At 35.5% G+C, this 22,244-nt stretch overlaps 1 protein-coding gene across 2 annotated transcripts in view; it reads right to left on the reverse strand.

The window, feature by feature from the left end:
- Window positions 1-22,244, reverse strand: part of LRRC7 (leucine rich repeat containing 7) — a 493,673-nt gene that overhangs the window by 83,004 nt on the left and 388,425 nt on the right. For both annotated transcript variants that reach the window (XM_067005975.1, XM_067005982.1), the window contains exons 17-21: window positions 21,385-21,633; window positions 15,865-16,065; window positions 8,792-8,903; window positions 8,399-8,579; window positions 5,066-6,746 (exon numbers count right to left, since the gene is read on the reverse strand). In XM_067005975.1, coding sequence (XP_066862076.1) covers window positions 5,066-6,746; window positions 8,399-8,579; window positions 8,792-8,903; window positions 15,865-16,065; window positions 21,385-21,633 — 2,424 coding nt within the window. The remainder of the gene's footprint in view (window positions 1-5,065; window positions 6,747-8,398; window positions 8,580-8,791; window positions 8,904-15,864; window positions 16,066-21,384; window positions 21,634-22,244) is intronic.

Genomic DNA, 22,244 nt, shown 5'->3' on the forward strand with positions numbered 1-22,244 from the left:
TAAAATGTGTATTCTCTGTTTTGCCTGAATAAAACAAGCAGAAACGTTCCTTTGACAATGGAAATGTTTCCTCTTACAGTATATTCCCTTTCAAATAAGCCTACATTTTCATTTAAAATCATGTGAACTTTCCACTTTTCCATTAAACCAGGATGAGGAAAAATTTGTTAGTTAAGCTACAAATTTGTTTCTCATGTTTTACTTCTGTGTAATATTTCCTACAAAAAAAAATGGGCTAAAGAAGTATTTAGAAGAGCCAACCACTTAACTTCCATTCTAATTTAGTACTCTATGTCTTTTCCAAAGGAATCAACTGAATCCAATAATAATTTCTTTGTGTGTGTGTGTCTCTTTGTTTTGTTCTTTTATTTTTATTATTTCTTTCACTTCATGAGGATTAAAACTGTAGTTCACATCCATTCTTAATCTCAGCTCTTGTACTCAACCAGCATTTATTTAATCTTTTCTTCTGAGAATTCCTTATTTATAGCTAGTTAATTGGTACATTTAAGACTTAGATTAATTGACCATAACTGTGTGGGTTTATTTCTCAGTTGTATATTGTGTTCCATTGATCTATGTGTCTGTTTTTATGCCAGCGCCATCCAGTAATAATTTCTAGTTCTGTTCTCAGAATGCATCAGCAAGAGAATATAGGGTGGTCTCCAAAAAAGTGAAAAAAAATGTATATCAATACATACATATACACACACAAAAGAAAGAGAAGCAAACAATAAAAGAAAAAGAAAATGAATAATAAGAAAAAATGAGTCTTAAAGCAACACAAAAAGCCATGTACCTGCTCAATCCAAAAAGCAAAGCTGTTAAGCGGGAACCTGATAATCAATCTAGCTATAAATATTCATTTGGCAGCTAAGAGTTTGGGCTCTACATTGTTTGCCCTTGTGCTTTTTGGACTCCTGAGAGTCTATAAGCAGGGCTGTATGTACAGCCTAAACACATTACGTGAACAAACAACATTAATTGGCTTTGGTATGCTGACACATGTAGGGCAGTCCATACTTACTTTCTGAAGAGGTAGTTCTTGTAGATCAAATTTAGACTTAGTCTGCAAGTTTAAAGTCATGCTTCTGCCTGCATGCATTGCTGAAATACCTCCATAGGGCAGCATGCCAAGGTTAACTGTGTTGTGTTTGTAAGCAGCATTCTGAGTAGAGGAAATAATCATGTGACAGGATGTGAACACATGCTCAACAAACTGATTATTACATGAACATGTTTAAATTTATAACATTTAACTTTAAGCAGGCAAACAGTAACTTTCTTTTTTAAACATGCACTTGATCAGACAGAAGCATACAGTAAACAACAGTGTTAGTTATGCACATAATGAGTACCATCCAAAACTACAGAAAAGACAAAAAGCAAAGATAACATTCGTTTTACATTGGCTGCTAACTCGAAGGCATAAAATCTATCTCATATATCATGATTGTAGTGACTTTGGACAAATGTTCATCAGTGGCGGTCTATTAATTCAAAAATTTCAAACAGTGAGGTCTTAATCAAATTTTGTCAGCTGCAAATCTCATGGTCTCTTTCACATTGTAAGATTAGCACATACAAATTAGCTTAGCTTATAATTCTGCCTTAAAACTAATACACTGAAAAGTTAAAGCCAAAATCAGTTGCGTTTATTTCTCTGTCTATAGGCATAATTATGGCAACTCAGAGAAAAGAGCTGGTCAAAAAATCATTCAGTCTGACCAGTGGATGATTGAATTTGCATATTAGTGTAGTTAGACCAGTCAACTTGTATGTGAATCCAAATATTCTAACTTTTTTGTTGTTTCTTAAAAATTACATTTTAAACTGGAAAAATTTCATAATGAAACTAAAGGAACTATGATTTGAACTATTAATGATATTTATCTGATATTCCTAAATACCTATAGAACATTCTAGTGATATTTGCATTGTAGCTACCCTTTAGTAGGTGCATCTAAAGTTATTCCAAGTGTCTGATAGGTAGTTTGTTTTTTTCTATAGAACTTCATTTAAAAAATTAAAACATTTTGTATACCCTGTCATCAAATAGTTTCCATCAGTACAATCTCTACTTTCCACCTATCATGGACATGTAATAATTGACAGCATTTGGCCCTTTTAAGTAATTCTCTTAATTTGGAAAAAAAAAATCTACAGAAGTTAACTTAGTACACTTTTTAAAACTGAATATTATTGAACATTAACAGCAGGCAGCTATTCTATTCTGAGGGCATTATTTGCAAAGAAATGATTTTTAGCACCAGAATTCCATCAACTGAAAGACTATATACTCCTGATGGTGTGCTGTCTACTAATCATATTTGTTATGGATCCCTGATTATTTCATCCAGAGATTTTTTTTCATTGTCACCATGCCAAAACTGAAAAGGACACTGAACATTTCAATCTAGCACTTGAATGACTCCTTAAGTGTTAAAATGACTCCAGTCTAGTGCTCTCTCAGCTCCTATGGAAGAGTAGCAGTCTTAGACATATGGGTTTATGTTTTCATTTCTCTCAGTCAAATGGGGCTCTATAGTGGAAGCATGAGCCCCGAGATAAAACCAAAGGAGAAAACAAGCATCTTTAATCTAGTGTAGTACTTGGAGCTGCCTCTCCAAGGTCAACACCGAGCAAGATCTTTAACCAACATTACGTAGAACACTTAAGCTTATCCAATGTCCAGGCTTCTAGGCAGTTCTCTTTTATAAGGAATGGACAAAGACCTTGTAGTTTCTAGTGTAACTATTTGATTTCCAGGGTTCAAAATCACTCAACTAAATTTCAATGGAAGGAAGCACACTGTGTCTGGGGCAATCTAACTTTGGGCAGAATGTTAAGAACAACAGTACAGAACTATTTTTACATAACAACTCTGTGTTGCAGCACCCTGAATTTATCTTGTTTTAAGTTTTAAGTAAGATACAGCCTGAATAGCTCAGTAGCTCAATTTAGAGAGGGAAAGAAAAGTTACTTGGAGAAAAGAGGAAGAGCTTTCAGGATTTGATAGCTTGAAGCAATACTCTAAGGTAATTTAATTTCATTGAATTAAGTGAGAAGTTATTGAATTCACATTGAAATTGCTCTGAAAAATTAAAGACAGACTGAGGGAATTATAAAGACAGAGGATATGTGAAGATTAATTAAAAAGGGAGGTACTGTCACAGTAATGGAAAAATACATACAAATTTACTTTAGTTATCTGGATCTGGGACAGGCAGGGCCTCCATGTTTCTGCTGATCCAAATCCCCCTTCCCCAGTCCTATTTTCCTCCCTCCAAATTCCTGCTCCAACTAGAGGAGTCACCTACTTTTCAGTAGCTCTGATCAAAGGAAAGGAACCACTTATTTGGGAAACCAGTAAATAAGTGATGGTACCAAGTGCTTAACATTTTGTCTTTTCTTTTTCATGCTTTGTTTTCTCTCACTCCTCTGTTGCCTCAAATTACTAGTCATTGTATATATGCTCCAAAAAGCTTCTTATAACCTTTCTTGGCTAGTTCATCTTACCCTGTTACGTATGGTCGTGTCTACACGAGGCCAGAGTTCCCAAACTGTACTGTTTTATCTGGCCCCAAATATTTTCGCCCTCCAAGTTATCTGTCTACATGGAGGGTATAACTTGAGGTAAGGCATGGTGACAACCGACCAGGTGTCTCCCACTGACAGCCAGTCATGAGGCTTTGATGAGGCTCCCTTCAATGGGACTGAGCACACCTATTTGAAACAGACATTCTGATGAAATATTTTGCAAGGCAGAACCAGTTTCCACATTGAGAAACTAACACCCACACCCACATCTATTAGTTCACCCTTTCCCTATAAATAATTGTTTTCTTGTCATGTAGACACGACCTACAAACAATATAATTATTTTAAAAGAGTAGACCTGAAAACATAAAATTCAGCATTAAGAAAATATATAATAAATGCAGTGACCTGTGCTTTTAGCAGGACACCAAATAAAATAAAACTATTGAGTGAAACATTCTAATGGTATATTATTACCCATATCCCCAATTTACACTGAGCATTTAAATCTAGAAAATGAGAACAAAAGGCCCTATTTTCACAAAAAGGACTTTTAAGATTCTAAGGTCAATGCAGAGTACACAAAGCCCTCTACACCAAAGCCACAAAGTATCAATACACTCGATGGTGATGGTCAATTGATCATAGCTCTAGAAAATGCAGACTTCTCTTAGAGAGATACAAACAACAACAAAAAGTAATTCTAGATCTTATACAACTTTTTTTTTTTTTTTTTTTGCTCTCCTCAATTGCTATGTATTTCATGATTTGTTGTGATTCAATTTTTAACTGCATTGAGATTAATGTCCCCCCTTTTTTGCTGCAATATGCACACTAATTTGTACGTTTGTAGTCTTTATAAAGACATCATCTACTTTTGTTGTCTGTAGTATGATTTGAACTTAACCATTTCTTTCTATATGAAAAGCAACATTCTAAATGGCAGGATTTTCATTGAATAAAATAATCTGTAGGAGGGCGTTCAATCTCTGCTTATTTTATTTTTCTGTTTCTTGCTGAGAAGATTATTGCTCATTAGAAGTAATAACTTTAGTAGTCCCGTAGCAGTAATTATATGCAAATTGTATAAACAAATTAGGTCTGATTTTAATATAAGTGAGTCTGTGCAGAAAGGGGTAGCATACTCACTTTTTATAGATTCAATAAAAATCATACTCTTTAGGTCACTAGAGAACAGTTTTGTGTCCTAGGAGAGGCATTTTGCCTTAATGGCTAGAAAGCAATTGAAGCACTATCCCATATAACAGTGTTGAATTCTTTCTTACTAACCATATTTACGATAGTTTTGATAAATAATTCACCTATACACTATGAACTCTCAAAGAGCATCAAACAGAATCCATGAAAAACTATTATGATCAATTTCCCCACGATATAAAGATAAATAAAATGCTGGTCATCTATTCATCCATGTAGTTCATGCTTCACTACATGTGCTTAGAAATGCCAATAAAGTAAAACTAAAGGCAGGAGGGATATTCTTACAGAGAAATGCCAAACATACCCTGTCTAACCTTCTAGCTTCTATATGTCTAAGCAGCTGTTGTCTCCAGTCTGCAGGCATTTTACCACAGCTCTCCTCTCCCTTCACAGGAGTAGGCCTCGTCTTTATATCACTGTTATCTGATGGCTTGTCACCATAGTTACCCAAGTTATAGTCAGATGGTATTTTTTCCAAAAGAGCTGCCATAGTAGGCCTAGCTGAAACTGGCCTGGTTTGGGAGGCACCATAACTCTCTGTACTGTAGCTTCTTGCAGACAATGGCCTCCTTTGGGTAAGGTTTTTAACTGGAAAACTTCCCGCCTGAGCTTTCACTTCTTGATATGAAGGGTGTTCATCTTCATACCTGCCATTCCTTTTCAGGAACTGGGACTCAGTCACTGAAACGCTGCTTTGGCGATCCAGACCTCCCCTATATGGAGGTCTGCCGTACCTATCATTCGGAGGCAGCTCATGAGGTTCACTGACCCTTCTAAACATGGCCATTTCTGTGGAACTTGCCAGGGAGTCAGCTCTTCTCAAGAAGCCTGCCCTGGCACCTTGGCTTGCAAACTGGGCATTTACCACAGCATCCTCATTAACAGATGGCTGAGAAAATGAAAATATTTGCTCCATCGGTGGGTATCCTCTGTAAGCTCGAGGACTAACCAAATCCTTGGTGATGTTTTTGCCCGGCTGTTGCACGTACTCAGAATTGTGTTGAAATGGGGGCGGTATCCTCTTTTCAGCTTTAACCTCCACTGCTCCTTGGGGATTGAAGCTTTGGTCAAATTGATAGACTTTTTTTGTCATGGAAGCTTTTTGTTGTTGTGGCCCTTTACTACTTCCATAAGTGAGCATCTCGTCATCCAGCATCGGGACTGACTGGCTTCGAGACATACTGGACATACCGTGCTCTGGTCCTAACATTTTGTCAGGTCGTTCGTGACTTCCTAAGTGATCACTCCCAGAAGCATAGTTTTCTAATGGTATATTATAAACCTTGTATGTACCAATGTCAATCTCATCGATACTCTGTGACTTCTTGAATTTATTGGACTTGATGTCTTTCATTAGTGGGGAAAGCCTCTCTGTGCTTTTGCTAATTGAAATAACACCTTTAGAAGATTCTGGGCGGCAGTGGATTTGAGAAAAGACATTACTGAGACTCCTGTTGGGATTAGAATCATGATACTCCCATGGTACTCCTGGAGAAAAAGGACTAGGTATTTCAGCAGATTCTTTTATATGTTCTTTCCTTTCAGGCAATGGGCTGGTGGTAGGGGTTGTCTCTAATTTGGAAGGGAAAGCAGTCCTGTCTTCAAAAGGACTAGGGGTTCTGGTCCAATTCTGCCAAGGATTGGAAGGAGGCACTTCTGTTTCTGGTGTGTGTCTGTGTGTAGACTGCTCAAGTTCCAGGGGAACACCAACAATCCTATCCTGCCTAATCAAAGGCCTGCGTCCATGAGAAGATGTGCTTCTAGATTTTGAACTCAGGAGAGGATTATTGTTGGCATTCTCGCCTGTGGTTTCCTCTGCAACAAACCCGGTGTTATCATAATGTGAGCCATCAGTCCAGTTGTCAGTGAAAGTGTCACTCAATGGCAGCCGGTCAGGACGCTGTGGTAGATTCCCTTGGGGGACAGCCTCCCGCTGGCTGAGCAATGGCTTTGCATCAAGAGGCTGTGGGAAAGATTGTGCAATCCTGTGAACACAATGGGAAGAAGAAACATGAAAATGAGGAAGATCTGGGTCTTTGCCAGAAAGAACAAGCAGGCAAGAATACCACCATCCTTTGTTCAACTGATCATTCATCCACACCTCAATTATGATTAACGATAGCATTATTATTCCATGTCCAAAAAAAGTCACCCCTTTACCCTGCTCTTTTATTTCTTCTCAGTTATCATTACCTTCTAATATACACAGTTTACTTACCTATTATATGTCTTGTGTCCTCTGCTAGAACGTAAGCTCATGAGGGCAGAGGTTTTTTTCTCTTCAGGCCTAGCATAGTGCTTGCCACATAGTAGGTACTAAGTACATATTTGTTGAATGAATGAATGAATGAATGAATAAATGAGTGAATGAAAGAAATATAGATATTTTTAGTAATGGTCCTGAAACCTGTCTGATAATTAGAGCTACCTGATTCCTGGTCCCCATCTCTGGAATTTCTGATTCAGTACATTTCCAAACTATTAGTTGAGAGTACATTTCTTATCAATGCTTCGTATACCTAATGAACCCAAGTTGTCTTCAAATAACATATTTGAGGGCCAGGTATTGGAAGACATTAAATCCATTGTATAGTGTATGCATTCACATATCTTTTTCTAGAATGTAAATTAAATTAAATTATGATCTGGTCATTGGCATGTTTATTCTGGTGACCACAATATCTCTACAAGATGCTCATTTTTCTAAGTTTATTCTAAACCATTTGCACACTAATCATATTGAATTATATATCTTTTATTAAAGACTTTTAAGTGCTTTTGCTAATTGAAAAAAAGTGCATTTAGAAGGCATCTTCCCAAAGTACCTAAATCAGTCTCAGCTTATATAACAAATAATAAATTTACAAACTGAAAGAGTTAAGATTTTTATCATGGGCATCAATGAGTAGAAATAGTTATTCATCAATTACCAAAGAATATATTGTTAACAGTATTGACATTATCAGTAAAATCTGAGTGAAAGTCATTGACTACCTATATCATATGACAATTTTTATTTGCTATTTGTACTGTGAAACATAGCAACATGTTACAAAACAAGAGAATCAGCACTGGGTAAATGCTACTTCATTGAGTCACTTTATTGATCTCCATGGCTTTTGATTTTAATGTATCTGTAAAATGGAAGTAATATAGAGTAGGAGCCATTTTGGAAGGATTAAATACTTTTACTTACATTCTAACTTTTCCAGGTGGTGATAAAATGATGATGATGAAGATGCTGATGAAAAATGTATTGAATGTTTACTCTACTTGGCACATTAGTGCCTTCCATGCATCTTTCTTTAATTCATAACACCATTTTGGATGGCGAATGCCCAGATGTGTCACAATTATGTACTGAGGCAAACACAATTTTTGATTAAAAATTTTTTTGGTTCTATCATCTCAACCTGTTAATGTCCTACTCTCACTCCCGTAAACAATGGTTTTGCTGTGTAAAATGGATTTATCCACTCTTGGAAATCCCAGGGGGACTACATTTGCTTACCTGCCTCTCTGTCTTCTATGCCATTCATGTGCTGAATATAATCCCCAAATTAAGAAGATTCCATTTTTTAAAAATGTTGCTGAAAATAAGCATTTGGGGACAGAAAAGAGGGAATTCTAAACACACCTGTTACCCCACAAAGAATTATGTACTGCCTCTTTAGCTGTTGTCTGCAAGGACCCCACTTTAACCCGGGTGTTAGAGGATCCTGAGGAAGCCTGGGAAGGCGAGTAGTCTGAGTAAGTGCCTGAGGAAACACTGTTATTCAGACAGTGAGTTTTGTCAACTTCAGACTCATCGGTTGATTCTGAAATGTAAATGGGAAAATATTATAATGCCGTGAACATTGACAAGTATAAACACAGAAAGGCAAGTATGAAAAACAGCATACCAATGAATGTTAGAGATACATATTCATAAAATATTTCTATAGACTATGGTATATCATAATTTACAACTGGTGATTCGTCATGCACATGCATTTGTGGCATATTTTCCACATCAGGTTCACAATGTTACCTTTTTTGTCCTTCCCTAGCAGAACAAGTTTGGGTGGGTACAGAGGGGTCTCAGCTAATGAAGGGTGAAGTTCCCCAATCCTCATTTCATTAGCTGGATGAACAAAAGAATCCTGAGAGATATAATAATACAGGACAAGGAAAGTAAACATTTAAACATTGGTTAACCAAGATGGCAATATCTTTATTTGGCTCAGATACAAGATGGGACTCCAGAATTTAATTCACCATGGCACACTAGGAGAAGTGAATCATATGTATCTCTGAGGTAAGCACTAAAATGTTTTGTTTTTCTAATTTAAATGAGTTCATTTATTCATCAGACATTTTTTGAAAGCTGTTTATATGCCTGGCACTGTGCAAAGAACTGTGGAGTTTCCAAAGAAAGACAAAATGTCACCTATGCCCTGTGGGAGTTTACAGTCTAGTTAGGGAGATAGATATAACTCATAAAACAGGACTGGATTATAATAAGTCATATATAAGTAATACAATACATAATCTATAACATATAAACATGTAAGAGTTCTAAGGGATGAACTCTTTTAAGAGTTCTAAGAGGAAAATATTACTGACCTAGTTTTTTTTTTCAAATATTAACAAAGTTAATACACAATTGGGCCCTATAAATACTGCTTTTACTGCCAATCTCCCTCTTAATTCCTACTGCTTCCCAAGTGATCTTCTCAGTTTCTTTAGTTTTACCATGCCTTGTTCCTAAGGTTTCTAGTTTTCTCACGATCAATCTAGCCCACTAAATCTTCACTCTACATCCTTTCACTCAGTATAATGAGCAACATTGGTATAAGAATATAACTTTATGATAAATAAAGATATTTTTAAAAACCAATGAATTTTAAACTTCTGTAATTCAAATTATTATTCCTGGTTAACCAGGTAGTGGGAAGACATTAGGAAAAGCAAAATTCTCACTTCCTTTTAGATATAAAAATAGCTTGTTTACGCTCAGGAGTAAGTAGTGATATAAGTTTATGCACAGCAGTTATCTTTCTGTCTTTTCCTCTTAAACTCAATTTAAATTCAAAGAAGAATTTTCAGTTTTTTTCATTCATTAGTACTTATTTGTTTGAACATTAATGTAATACATTTAGAAGTATTTTGTTAGATTGGAGAAAGAATACACTTGAGGACAGAATATAATAATGAAATGGTTCCTGCCTTATAACTAATTGTTTGGTAATATCAGATAGAAACTCTTACTATACATTTTGCCAACCCCCACCCGCCACCGCAAACCTGGGTATATCTGACACTTTAAAAAATATATATATTTCAGTGGAAAAAGACTGGAAGATCATCTAGTCCAATCTTTTCATTTCCTAGAGGTGGATTCTGAGACTCAGTGAGGCCTAGGCTTGCATAGATAAGTAGACAAAGATACAGCATGGAGGTAGGATTCCTTTGGGCTCTAGTCCAATGATTATCCCTTACATTGCTGCCTCCTGGTTAGCTCAGCTTGAGCATATTAGAGACTTAACATGCAGTATTGTATATATTTGAAGAGGAATGGAAAAGAGAATGAGATTGATGGAAATTCTGGAGATGAATAGGAAAATCTATGTTTTCATGGATTTTGAAAATTATTTCAAAAGTTTAGCATAAGAAACTTTGGATAAAGTTTTGAGTTGAGAGAATAGAGTAAAAGCCTTCACACATCTTTAGAGACATTTATTAAGTAGAAGCAGATGCAAGTTTGAGAAATGGTACCGGGAAAGGCATAAAATATGTTAACACTTTCAAAAATTTTTCAGTTACAAAGTGGCATATTTCTGTTTTATTCCTGCCTTACCACTTATTAATCAGGTTGCCTCAAGCAAGTCACTGTAACTCTCTGGATCTTATTCAATTTATCAATAAAATGAGGGTAATAGATAATAAGAATTAGTGCAAATTTCTGTCTAATACTAACATTCTGTACATATCAATATAACTTATTTGTTGAAATAATATTTTAAAAAGGAAATAGTCTTATGACATTTTAATATAGAAGTATAAGCATTTTGTTTTAGTCAAAAACAAATAAACAAAATAGTTGTATAAGCACAGAAATGTAAATGTAGTTAAGGGTTTCACTACTTTTTTTTCCCTTTATGCCTTACACATTCGGTACTTGAGTTATCTTTTATGTATAGATCAAACATTTACACTTGTATCTCACAATTGTGACTGGAGCTCTGCATGGCAGCTATAGTTTGACTTAAATTCTAGTCTCTGACTCTGCTCAAGAATTTCTATTTTGAATCAAAAAAGAGCCCTCATGACTGGGAAGAATGATATCAGCTAATCATGAACTTGCATCTCTTCTCTAGAATTCTGTAGACCCCCCACCTAGGTAGAGGACTACTACTGAATCAAGAGTAATGGATTTACACTGACCCAGTTAGACTCTCTTATCTTTATGAGCAAAATAATGATGATGATCATGATGATGGTGGTCATCAGTTAAGAAGAATCTGTTACTTGTCTACTATTGTGTTACTATGCTAAACACTTTATTTTATCCCTGTTGATTATTTAAACGATAATCTTATTTTTATCGTTACTTATTAAGTTGTTTATTATTATCATCTTAGTTTTACAAGTAAAGAAATGGAAGCTCAGAGAGGTAAGCTAATAATTCCAAGTCACAAGCTTAATAGGTGGTAGAGCTGGGATTTGAATTGGGATCTGTTCTTGAAGGTCTTCTATGGGATACCGTATATGCTATATTGTCTATGCTAAGAAAAGCTCACTTCTCAAATGGGCTTCACATAGCAAAGCTAACTATCCAACAAAGGAAATTAATAATTAGCTTTGCCTCTATAAAATCTTTTATAAATAGCTCGAAGAATCAAGTTCATGTTGGAAAAGTGGGTGAAGCTTTTGGGACTACTTCTACGGGTGAAGACAGTGGAAGTTACTAGTAGGGAATCAAATTTAGTGGAGGTCCCATTATACGTAAATTGAGCCATATTTTTTTCTGGTGAGGGGACAGAGACTGAGGGGAAAGAAAAAGTAAAATCTTTTTTTTTTTTTAACCTCATTGCCCTTCCACTGGTCAAACTAAATCTTGGCTGATACTGTTGTAGTGAAAGGGAGCCTAAAGCCTAAGGTAGAAGTCAAAGAGGGGAAAAAAAGCTTATGCCTGAGCTTTCGAGTCAAAATAAATAAAGGCATTAATAAAAGCATTTAAGGAAACTTTCAAGGGTAGTTGACTATTCTCTTTTTCCTGGAGAAAGATGTGATTCCTCTACAGAGAGAAATTGGAATGAGTCTCCTAAGAAATGGAAAAGTGCATTCTTTTACGAAAGTGGTTAATGCAAGCTAGTGATTCACAGAAGTATTAAAGGAGAATGTGGCATGGTTTCCCTCTCTTGTGGACAGGAAAGGAATGGTCATTTACTGCAGCTTTCTCTGTGCCACGAACTGTGCTCAGAACTGTTATAAATAATTGTTTTCATCTGATTTCATCTCCACAAAAGCTCTGAAAGACTGTTATTATTATCTGTATTTTTAAAGATAAGAAACCAAGGCTCAGAAAGGTTTCAATGACTTGTCAAGGTCATACAATTGGTAACAAGCTGGAGTCAAACTTTGAATTCATGTCTTCTAGACTTAAGTCCTTTCCCCTGTTCTGAAAACTGTGCTCTTGAGGCACTCACAGTGCTGTTGCTAATTCACAGGGACACATGGGTTATTTTAAATATTTGAGGGGAAAAAAGCAATACTTGACATCAGTCAGATACTGTGAGAACTGCTACCTTGAGGTAGCTCTCAGTTTCAACATTAGATTGCACACTTCTTTTGATTAACAGTCTTTGTGAATCTGGGTTTTTGGTGGTTGCTGTGATAAAAAATAATCAAGTGCCACTCGAAAATCAATGTGAAACAGAAATTAGAGTTGTAGTTCCCAATATGATTTTAAGGTTTGAGAAGGTAGGTGGTGCCCAACAGGTGCACACATTCCATGAGTAAGTAGTTTTGGTTATTTAAGAATGAACGAAAACTAGCGGGCCTCTCACTGTTGTGGCCTCTCCCGTTGCGGAGCACAGGCTCCGGACGTGCAGGCTCAGCGGCCATGGCTCACGGGCCCAGCCGCTCCACGGCACGTGGCAGACCGGGTCACGAACCCACGTCCGCTGCATCTGCAGGTGGACTCTCAACCACTGCGCCACCAGGGAAGCCCCCCTGATACTTTTCAGCCTTTGAAATTTTGATTTTAAGTTTCATAGGCTTTGATTTTTACATATTAATAAAATCTGGCTCCTTAAAAACTGTTTCTAAGTCACCCAGTCTATGGTTTTCTGTTATAGCCATCCAAATGGACTAAGATACTGGGGGAAAAACAAATGTAATCTCCACAAGGCATGTATGAAGGAATGGGGGCAGAGGAGAACCTTCATATCTCTCTGACCTCCTTGTTTGTATGGCTCTCTTGGCCATATTCTCTATGTTAAAACTCTTGGCATAGGGTTGCAAATAGAAAGTGATCAATAAATGATATATCTTTCCTTTTCCCTCTTTCTCTGCTGCATTTGTAACCTATTTACCTTGCTTCTTCTTTCTGTTTTCTGCTTTTGCTTCTGCCTACCTCTGTTTTTTCTTGGTTTTCCATATTTAACAACATGGATAAATATGTCATACAGTGTGTGACACCCTCTTCCACCTTCTTGGTAGTATGATCTAAATAATGATGACCCAAAAATGGCAGGCACAGGTAAAACATATAATAAAAATGCATAGTATACACTGATCAGCTAGACACTTGGTTATTTGTATTTATTATATCTGGAAGTAGAATAGAATTAGGGCTCCTTAATTTGGATGCAGTAATGAGAAGGGAGGATGATACAGAAAAGGACATCTCCTAGCCCTAGGATGGCTAAAAGTTGGGGACAGAACATCTAAAATCTCAATTTTAGAAAAATATTGATATTATCAGTGAAATTTCTATTCAAGAGGAAAAGGCTAGTAGATGCAGAAAACTAAGAAAGAGTGGGGCAAATCATAGAAATAAATATAAAGCTGAAAGTTGAGCTTCAAACTTATTTAGCTTGGCTACTTTAGCAAATTAAGATTAGATAGGCAATACAAAGTCACTATAGTGTTTTATTTAAGGAGGACAAGATTAGATGTGTGTTTTAAAAAGATCATTAGCAAGGCAATGAGGGGGCTTGGGACAAGGTAAGCCAAGAAATTGACCGTTTTTACAGAAATGCAGGACAGAGTTGAGGACCTGAAGAGATAGAGGAGATATACTTAGATGAAAATGTATAGGAGTTAGTAATTGGAAGGGGCAGGGAGTGTGGAGAAAAAAGTAAAAAGAAATCAAGATACCTCCCAAATTTATAGCTTGAGTGAACCGGTAGATAATGGTGCCAGCTGAGATCAAGACCAATTATACTGAAGCAGAAGCAAGTTTGAGGAGGAAATATTAAAATTAATTTGGATTTGTTAAGTTTGAAGTGCTTGTGAGACAATTTTAAGATTTTTTTCTACTATTGGGATATTATTAAATTCATGACCAAAGCCATATTTTCTTTGTCTCATGTCTCCCATATCTGTATTAAGCAATTTTAGGATCTATGTATTTTGCAGTAGTTATTCAGTTTATGGGTTATCATGACCTTACAGTTATTTTGATGTTAAACTGTGATGACATGAGATCTAAATATAAAGTGTATGTGTATTTAGGGTGTACCCACTAAATGTTAGTTTTCCTCCTTTTTATATTATTGCATTATCTTAGAGATAAAAGAAAAGTATGTTGCTTTGCTATAGTATATCTGTAATGTTTTAGAGATGAAAAAGTAAAATAATATGGGTTTTATAAGCAAAATGAAAAAAGCAATGAAAATAAATATTTACTTAAATTTTCTTTCCTAGATATCCAGCTATATTCCTCTCTTTTGGGTCAGGCTTGTACTTCCACTGGCAGATATGCACACCATGCTTATTTTTGCTTAAGCTTTCTTTTCTCTTTGCCTAGAATGCCTTCTTCTCTTTTTGACTTTAAAAGAATCACATAATCTTTAATATGCAGTTCAATCTTAAGCATTTCACATAACTTTTAAAGTGATTGGCAGTGACTGCTTATCACTCCATTTTCTTAGAATATTATATTCTCCATCACACAACCAACGATGTTATCATGTTTTATATAATACGTTCTCTAATCGCTTCATCTGTGTTAAGTTTACCTGGCTAGGCTTTCAGTTATTTGGGGACTATTCACACATTTCATATTTCTTTTCTCTCTCTCACAGAGTTTAGCACAGTGCTAAATATACAGTTGGTGTTTAATCAGTGCAAAAAACTGATGCTTTGAATGCAGATTTGTAAAAGAGTTTTGTCAACCTAGATTTTTGAGCAGCAGGTATAGGAACTTTTAGATGTACTCATATCAATTATGTTTCTAATGAAGATAAAATGATGATAACCAAATTAGTTGAAGAGTAGATGAAATAGTACAGAGGTGGCATAAAGGTAGTTGAATTCTTTTCAGACCACACAAACTGATAAGGATGAATATCTAATTCATTCTAAAATATAGGAACTAAGCTTCATATTAGATTCCATAAAGCTAAATTTCAAAGTTATTGCCCCTTTTTATATAGTAGTGTTTCCTATAAAAGGTATAACGCAAACACAAAAACATTTTAAAAAATTGGCTCTAAATCTAAATCTGATCAAGAATTTTACTGAGATTTGCAGAATAATAATAATAAAAAGAACTTCACTTAGGTTTTTCTAATGACTCATACAATAAAAGTTTGGGGTAGTCAAAGGAATATCATGAAAATGATTTAATGCCCTTACTGGCCAGGCCTAGCTGGGTGAGTGAACTATTCCTTCTGTGTGTATTGGAACTTTTGGAGCTGTATTAATGATTTTAGGCCATGAAGGTGCATTTATTAAATGCAACCCTCATAGTTTGGAAGAGTAGAGAGACTCATTTATATATTAGGAAAAAATGCACTTATCAAGGAAGATCTGTTCAGTTAAAAAAACATATCATTTAGTAATTCCAAAAAATCCAAACCACACTGGCAATTACCAATAACCTTGAAATACCTCCACTGTAATCTCCTTTGGGGCTACAGGCCACTTGTGTTCGTATTTTTCTTTCACAGTTTGCTCCGTGTTAGCAGTTGGATTTGAATTCTCAACACGCACTCCATGGCTTGGCTTACCCACCAGATTTTGAACAGATTTTACCATATTCTTTAAATCCTCTGGGTAAGGAGTTGGATATCGTTTTAGGTTTATTTCAACCTAGAAGTTTATAAAAAGAAATTTAACATAAAAATACCTTCAGCAAGCATGTTCACAAAACTACTCCATTTTATGTGCAGTAGTATAACCAAATGCAATATAGTGAGTGTTGAGCTGGCTGAAAAACTGTGTTGTAGAGTAGAACACACAGTGTTCTTTTCACATTCTGCCTCCTGGGACTTCTCCCCACCCCTGGCCACCTTTCTAGATTAAAAACAATTTTTGGATCATATCTTATGTTTAGGTCTACTCTATAGATGGTTGAAATAGCAGTAGGTCAAACACTTAAGTGATTGGTAATCTCTGAAAAATTTAATCAAGTTACTCTCAGCTGCTTTTATACTTTAGAGGCTGTTCCCTTACCTATATTAATTATTTAAAAATAATCATTTTGACATTAAAAATATCTGGAATATCAATGCAAGTGATGGGAGAAGACCCCGAAAGATTTACAAGTAGAGTTATCATGTATTAAAAAATGGGGAATTGACAGTATCTGCCATCAAATATGCACCAGCTCTGTGTTAATTAGCATGTTACATTAAAAGGTAGGGTAGCTAATTCTTGTTAATAACTGAAAAAAAAATCCTTCAAGGAGGCTTTTATATTTAGTTTTTACCATAATAAAGTAACATGCTTTATAGATTACATCTTACAATAAAGAGAAAGAAAAAATTGAGAACATTGTCTAGGATATTCTAGGTAAATATGTAAATTTTGACTTATACTTATCCAGAGACTTATTTCTATTCTTGAATTCATTTTTGGTGCATCAATCTGACTTTAGGGAATATATATATATTAATTACTATTCTTCACATTTAATTCAGAGAGAGAAAATATGAGACCTTCCATACAGAATATCCCACCTTCAGAGTACTTAAAATATACTTAAAATGGAATAGATACAAATTATCCAGGCTGATTAAAATGGAGTGGGAGGAAAAAGAAGGGGCATATTTACTTGGCTTGGTTTATTCCAATAGCTGTCTTTTTGAATCTGAGTAGAACCAACTTTACAAAATGGAATGATTTATGTGATTGTGGTGAGTATGTGTTTGGGAAAGTGTGTGTGAGGGTGTGTTGGGGGAGGGCAGAGGTGGAAGAGAAGCTGAAAGAGGAAGAAGAAAGAGGGGAATGAGAGATAAAAAGAGAAGGAGGGTGAGGCACACACATACCCACCCCTTCCACACCTATGTAACACATGGGATGTAAGAAACTATGATAGTGATATAGATCTGAGGATTATAAATATGAATTCAAAGACTTTTGCTCATCTGCAGTTTTAGCAGATCCACCAACTTTGTTATTCTAGTATTTCATCTTCCTGTGGCTCACTGCCCATGTCAAATACTGGGACTGGACTTCACAAGATGATTTTTTTTTTTTTTCTTTTTTTCGGTATGTGGGCCTCTCACTGCTGTGGCCTCTCCCGTCGCAGAGAACAGGCTCCGGACGCGCAGGCCCGGCGGCCATGGCTCACGGGCCCAGCCGCTCCGCGGCATGTGGGATCCTCCCGGACCGAGGCACGAACCCGCGTCCCCTGCATTGGCAGGCCGACTCTCAACCACTGCGCCACCAGGGAGGCCCCACTATATGATTTTTGACATTCCTTTCAGAACTAAAGTTACAAAATTATTTTTCCAATAAATTTTTGGGAAGCTGGTGAAAAACCAGATAAATTTGTTAGTGTAAATCTCATTGAAATGTAATTTAATCTTTAATACGCTGAAACAAATAGGATGACGTTAATAATATATAGAAACAAAGCTACAAAAATATAACCCAAGAAAAAAAGTTAGACTTTACCAAAAAACAAAAGTATAAGTTGTTAGAGTGTAATATAAGTATATCTCAGGGTACTTTATAATGCATTCTTAAATAAACATAAAAAGAATGATATCCATGCTAGACAAAGTCCATTGGGATGAATGCATTCTTGGATCTGCTGTTTAAATTGGTAGTAGAAATATTAATCATAAATTTGATCTAAGTTTAAAAATTATATTGTTGAACTTATTTAAAAGTCCTTGATATCAAAGGACTTAAAAGTCAAAAAACTACATTTAAAAAATGTAAATTGTAGAATGGTGTGACTATTATGCCAATTAAGAACAGCTTGCCATTTTTAATATGAATGAAAAATAACTTTCAAATAGGTCCTTAAATTAAAATTCTACACACCTTAAACAATCCTCAACATTAAAACTACACTTCTAAATAGAATCAAAGGCAAAAAATGGGACGTGTTCTTTTTCAAAAAATAAATTTACTTATTTATTTATCGCTGTGTTGGGTCTTGGTTGCTGCACATGGGCTTTCTCTAGTTGCGGTGAGCGGGGGCTACTCTTTGTTGCGGTGTGCGGGCTTCTCATTGCGGTGGCTTCGCTCGTGGCAGAGCACGGGCTCTAGGTGCATGGGCTTCAGTAGTTGTGGCGCACGGGCTTAGTTGCTCCGTGGCATGTGGGATCTTCCCGGACTAGGGCTCGAACCCATGTCCCCTGCATTGGCAGGTGGATTCTTAACCACTGCACCACCAGGGAAGCCCCGCCCCCTGGAACGTGTTCTTTCTTAACTGAATTAAATACATCAAGTAATGTAATCTAATTTTTGTAGATGCTGTGTCTCTTCTGACACAGAGGGCTCTTTGCTAATGGCCATGGTACTGATATTTTCTGGTTATTTTATAAGCAAGTTAGTGTTATATTTTGGTCACATCACCAGAATATATTTGGGTACTTTATCTCTGTAAAAATATTTAAATGTAGAAATAAAAGTGGATTTGCCATTAAGCTAATGAAGCTTAAGCTTTGGGGTCACCTGCATGGGCTCTTTCCAAAGTCTTGTAAGGGACCTTACTTATGTATTTACATGGTTATTTTATATTCTTTTCCTTAAAGAGGCTCCTCTCCAAACTGTGGAAGCTTCAGGTCTCATAAAACTTGGATTTGTTCTACCTGTACAATAAGCTACTTGCTTCCCATTTACTAGTCTGCTAGCAGAATTTACTGGACTTAGAGTCAGAAGACCTAAATTAAAGCCACAGATTTACCCCCAACTAGCTATCAGCCACAATCTTTCTGTCCAGTTTCTACTCATGTAAAATGGGAATGATAATATCTTGGGTTAATCTAGAGCTCGAATGAGATAATAAATGTGAAGTCCCTTGAAAATGTATAATTTCTATGCAGAGATTAGATACTATTTCTAATATCAGATGCTTCTTTTGTGTTTTTAAAATCTGGAGGCTTTTGGCAATTTAGTTTTATTATATATATGTCTAACTATAATACCTGTAACTGGATTTTTTTTCAGGTTTTATGCAGCAGTAACTATCATTTACTCATTATCTGCCATGTGATAGGCACCAGGCAAAGTGTTTTATAGGAATATATAAAACTAACTATTTTTAGTTATTTATATAATAAACAATATTTTATTATTTACCATATGGATTTAATTATAAATGAATAAATAGTTATAATTAATAATATTAATTAAAATCTATAATTGATTATAATTAAATCTCATTTTAATTTCACAACCATTTGTAGCATCTGTTACTATTTTACAGAAGGAAAACAGGGGCTCAGATGATGTAAGTTACTTGAAGGTCATACAGCTACAGGAATCAATGCCCATATTCAACCTCAGGTCTAACTCCAAAGCTTATGCTTCACAAGTGTTACTTGGCTCAGAGCTATTCTCTGGTATAGGTGCAGCATATATTTGTACACTCTTGTGGAAGAAATAGTGTAAATCTAAAGTGTGAATTTTATTGAGTTAAATAAGATAATTTCAATCTTTAAAACATAAAGTTAACATAATACTTTATAATTAAAAAAATGAAAGTATAGTATTTTATAATTCTGTTATGTTCGTAAGCTCTCTAAAAGCATATTTTATACACTTTTACAGATTGTTTTGCCTCTTTATTTTTCAATGCATGTGTGAAGTGCTTCAGAAATGAATAACCATGATCATAAACACAATTATATTAATAGTTCAGTAATGCCCAAATACAAAGTTAGTTTCTTTATATTGCTAAATATATAGGCTATAAATATTCCCTTATTCTAATATGGGATATATGTAATAGGTGGGAAAAATTTGTCAATTATGTTCTTACCAAAATGTTGTGTTTATCACTCACCATAAAGTATTTGCTCATTTTACAGGTACATTTTATTAAAATGCAAGATTTTTACTGAAATGTTATTTTATTTTGGAAAATAGAAGTGTTTCACAACATTCTATATATCTCAGATCTTAAGAAAGTGCAGTAAATGCGAATAGTAGCTGCAAGATGTTGGAGACTCCCAAAGATTTAGCAATGAAGAAAGAAATAATGTTAATAGCTAGGGCATTTAGAAATCATACCCTGAATTCACAAAGAACTATGTTTTTCTTATATAATGATTAAATTATAATTTGATTTGATTGTAAATTCCAGTAAGAGAAATAACAGTTAATGCTTTGGTTATTAGTTGTTAAATATCTTATTCTAGGAATTAATTGGAATATTTTACATAGAAAGGAAACCTATAGCAGTTTTAGTTACGATTCTCAGCTTGCCATATGTTGTAGAAAGAATATAAGACCCAGAATAAGAATTTAGTCCATTACATGTGGATAAGGTTTACAAAAAATGTAGTGTTCTTCCACATCCCATTAAGATTTTTTTTCATTAAACTCTTCAACAGCCCACCCACTGAGATAAGGAATCCCTATCTGCCAGAATTCCCAGACCAATCTTCTCTTACAGGAATTCTCATCATCTGTGCCTTCAAATTAAAGGGAAATTGATGCTTTTCAACAGATGTCCGTCTTTGTGCTCAAAGTCCACTCTCAGCAAATTTCAATTCAAATCTCATGCTGTTTTAGAATCAAGTTTTAGTTATTTAATCTCCCCCAGAATTGATATTACAAAAAAAAATGTGTGTATGTCTGGGGACAATTTAGATTGCATCAGTAGTGTCATCAACATTCTGCCCGACTATTGGTATTCCCACACTTTAAATAAAAATCTTGAAAAATAAAAACATAAATAAAACTGAAGCACCCAACTTAAAAACCATGCCAGATATCCCACCAGTAGGCACATCATATCGATGTTCCCTCCCCCTCTGACTCAGTTCTCCCCACCCCATTGCCAATGTCAATGAATAAAAATTAAACTGGGATCAAACACTGGCAATTGAAAGGTTTCTATATGATCAACATTTCTTACCCCAAATCATGCAGAACATATCCCATAAACCACTGTTCCAAGGTTGCCTCTACGTAAGGGATTCTCCTACCTCAAACACCTAGGCCTACCTGTCTGCCACTTAGAGAGGGAAGAGTGGTGGATTGTGCTGCAACTGGCAATGGAGTACACATGCTCCTTTCCTGCTGGAGGCCACTTATACAACCCCATGCCAGCTGTGGGTCATTCTGGGGGACGGGCATATCTTGGATCTGCTGATCACACCTGGCCCATGGTGTGCAGCAATCGCCAGACAGTCTGGCAGGTTGGAGAGTAATCCCACGCTGGCCCCTTTCCCAGGGGGCTTGGCAGGAGTGATCCTGTGGGAGAAGGAATCTCCATTTTCTGGGAGAAAGAGGAGCACTGTAGCAAAACTTTCACTTTATCATTTTTCTATTCTTGATTTTTTTTTTTCATTCTGGGTAATGCATTTAAAACAACCATCAGAAAATTAGTTTTAATTCTATGTAATAAAACAGTACCAATATCATATGAAGCTAAAGGGTCACAATTTCTTCACACAATGCAGCTTTCATACTAAACTAAACTAAACTAAACTTTCATACACTAAACACATTACAAGTAGGGCATTATACTCTAGTCTATTTGGAAGTTGATGCCATAGGTCAGTGGTTCCCTTTAAAATTTTATGTAAATTAAAGGTAAAATGGTGCTAAATTTAATGTACATGTAATGAGCCAGAAAAGTATAATTAACTTAGTGCAAGATTTCAGCATATTGCATTCATCATACTTCCATGATGATTTATTTAGACATTTGTTTGTGTTCTAATTTGTCCAATAGCCAATGGCATTGGAAATACTCAAACTGGTCAAAACCAAGTAGTTTGAGATTTTGGAAACACATATTATTTCACTAATATATAAAATAAATCAAATATAAATAAACAGAGAAAATGTACTCTAAAGTA

The sequence above is a fragment of the Kogia breviceps genome, chromosome 1 (assembly GCF_026419965.1).
Source record: "Kogia breviceps isolate mKogBre1 chromosome 1, mKogBre1 haplotype 1, whole genome shotgun sequence".
NCBI lineage: Eukaryota > Metazoa > Chordata > Mammalia > Artiodactyla > Physeteridae > Kogia > Kogia breviceps.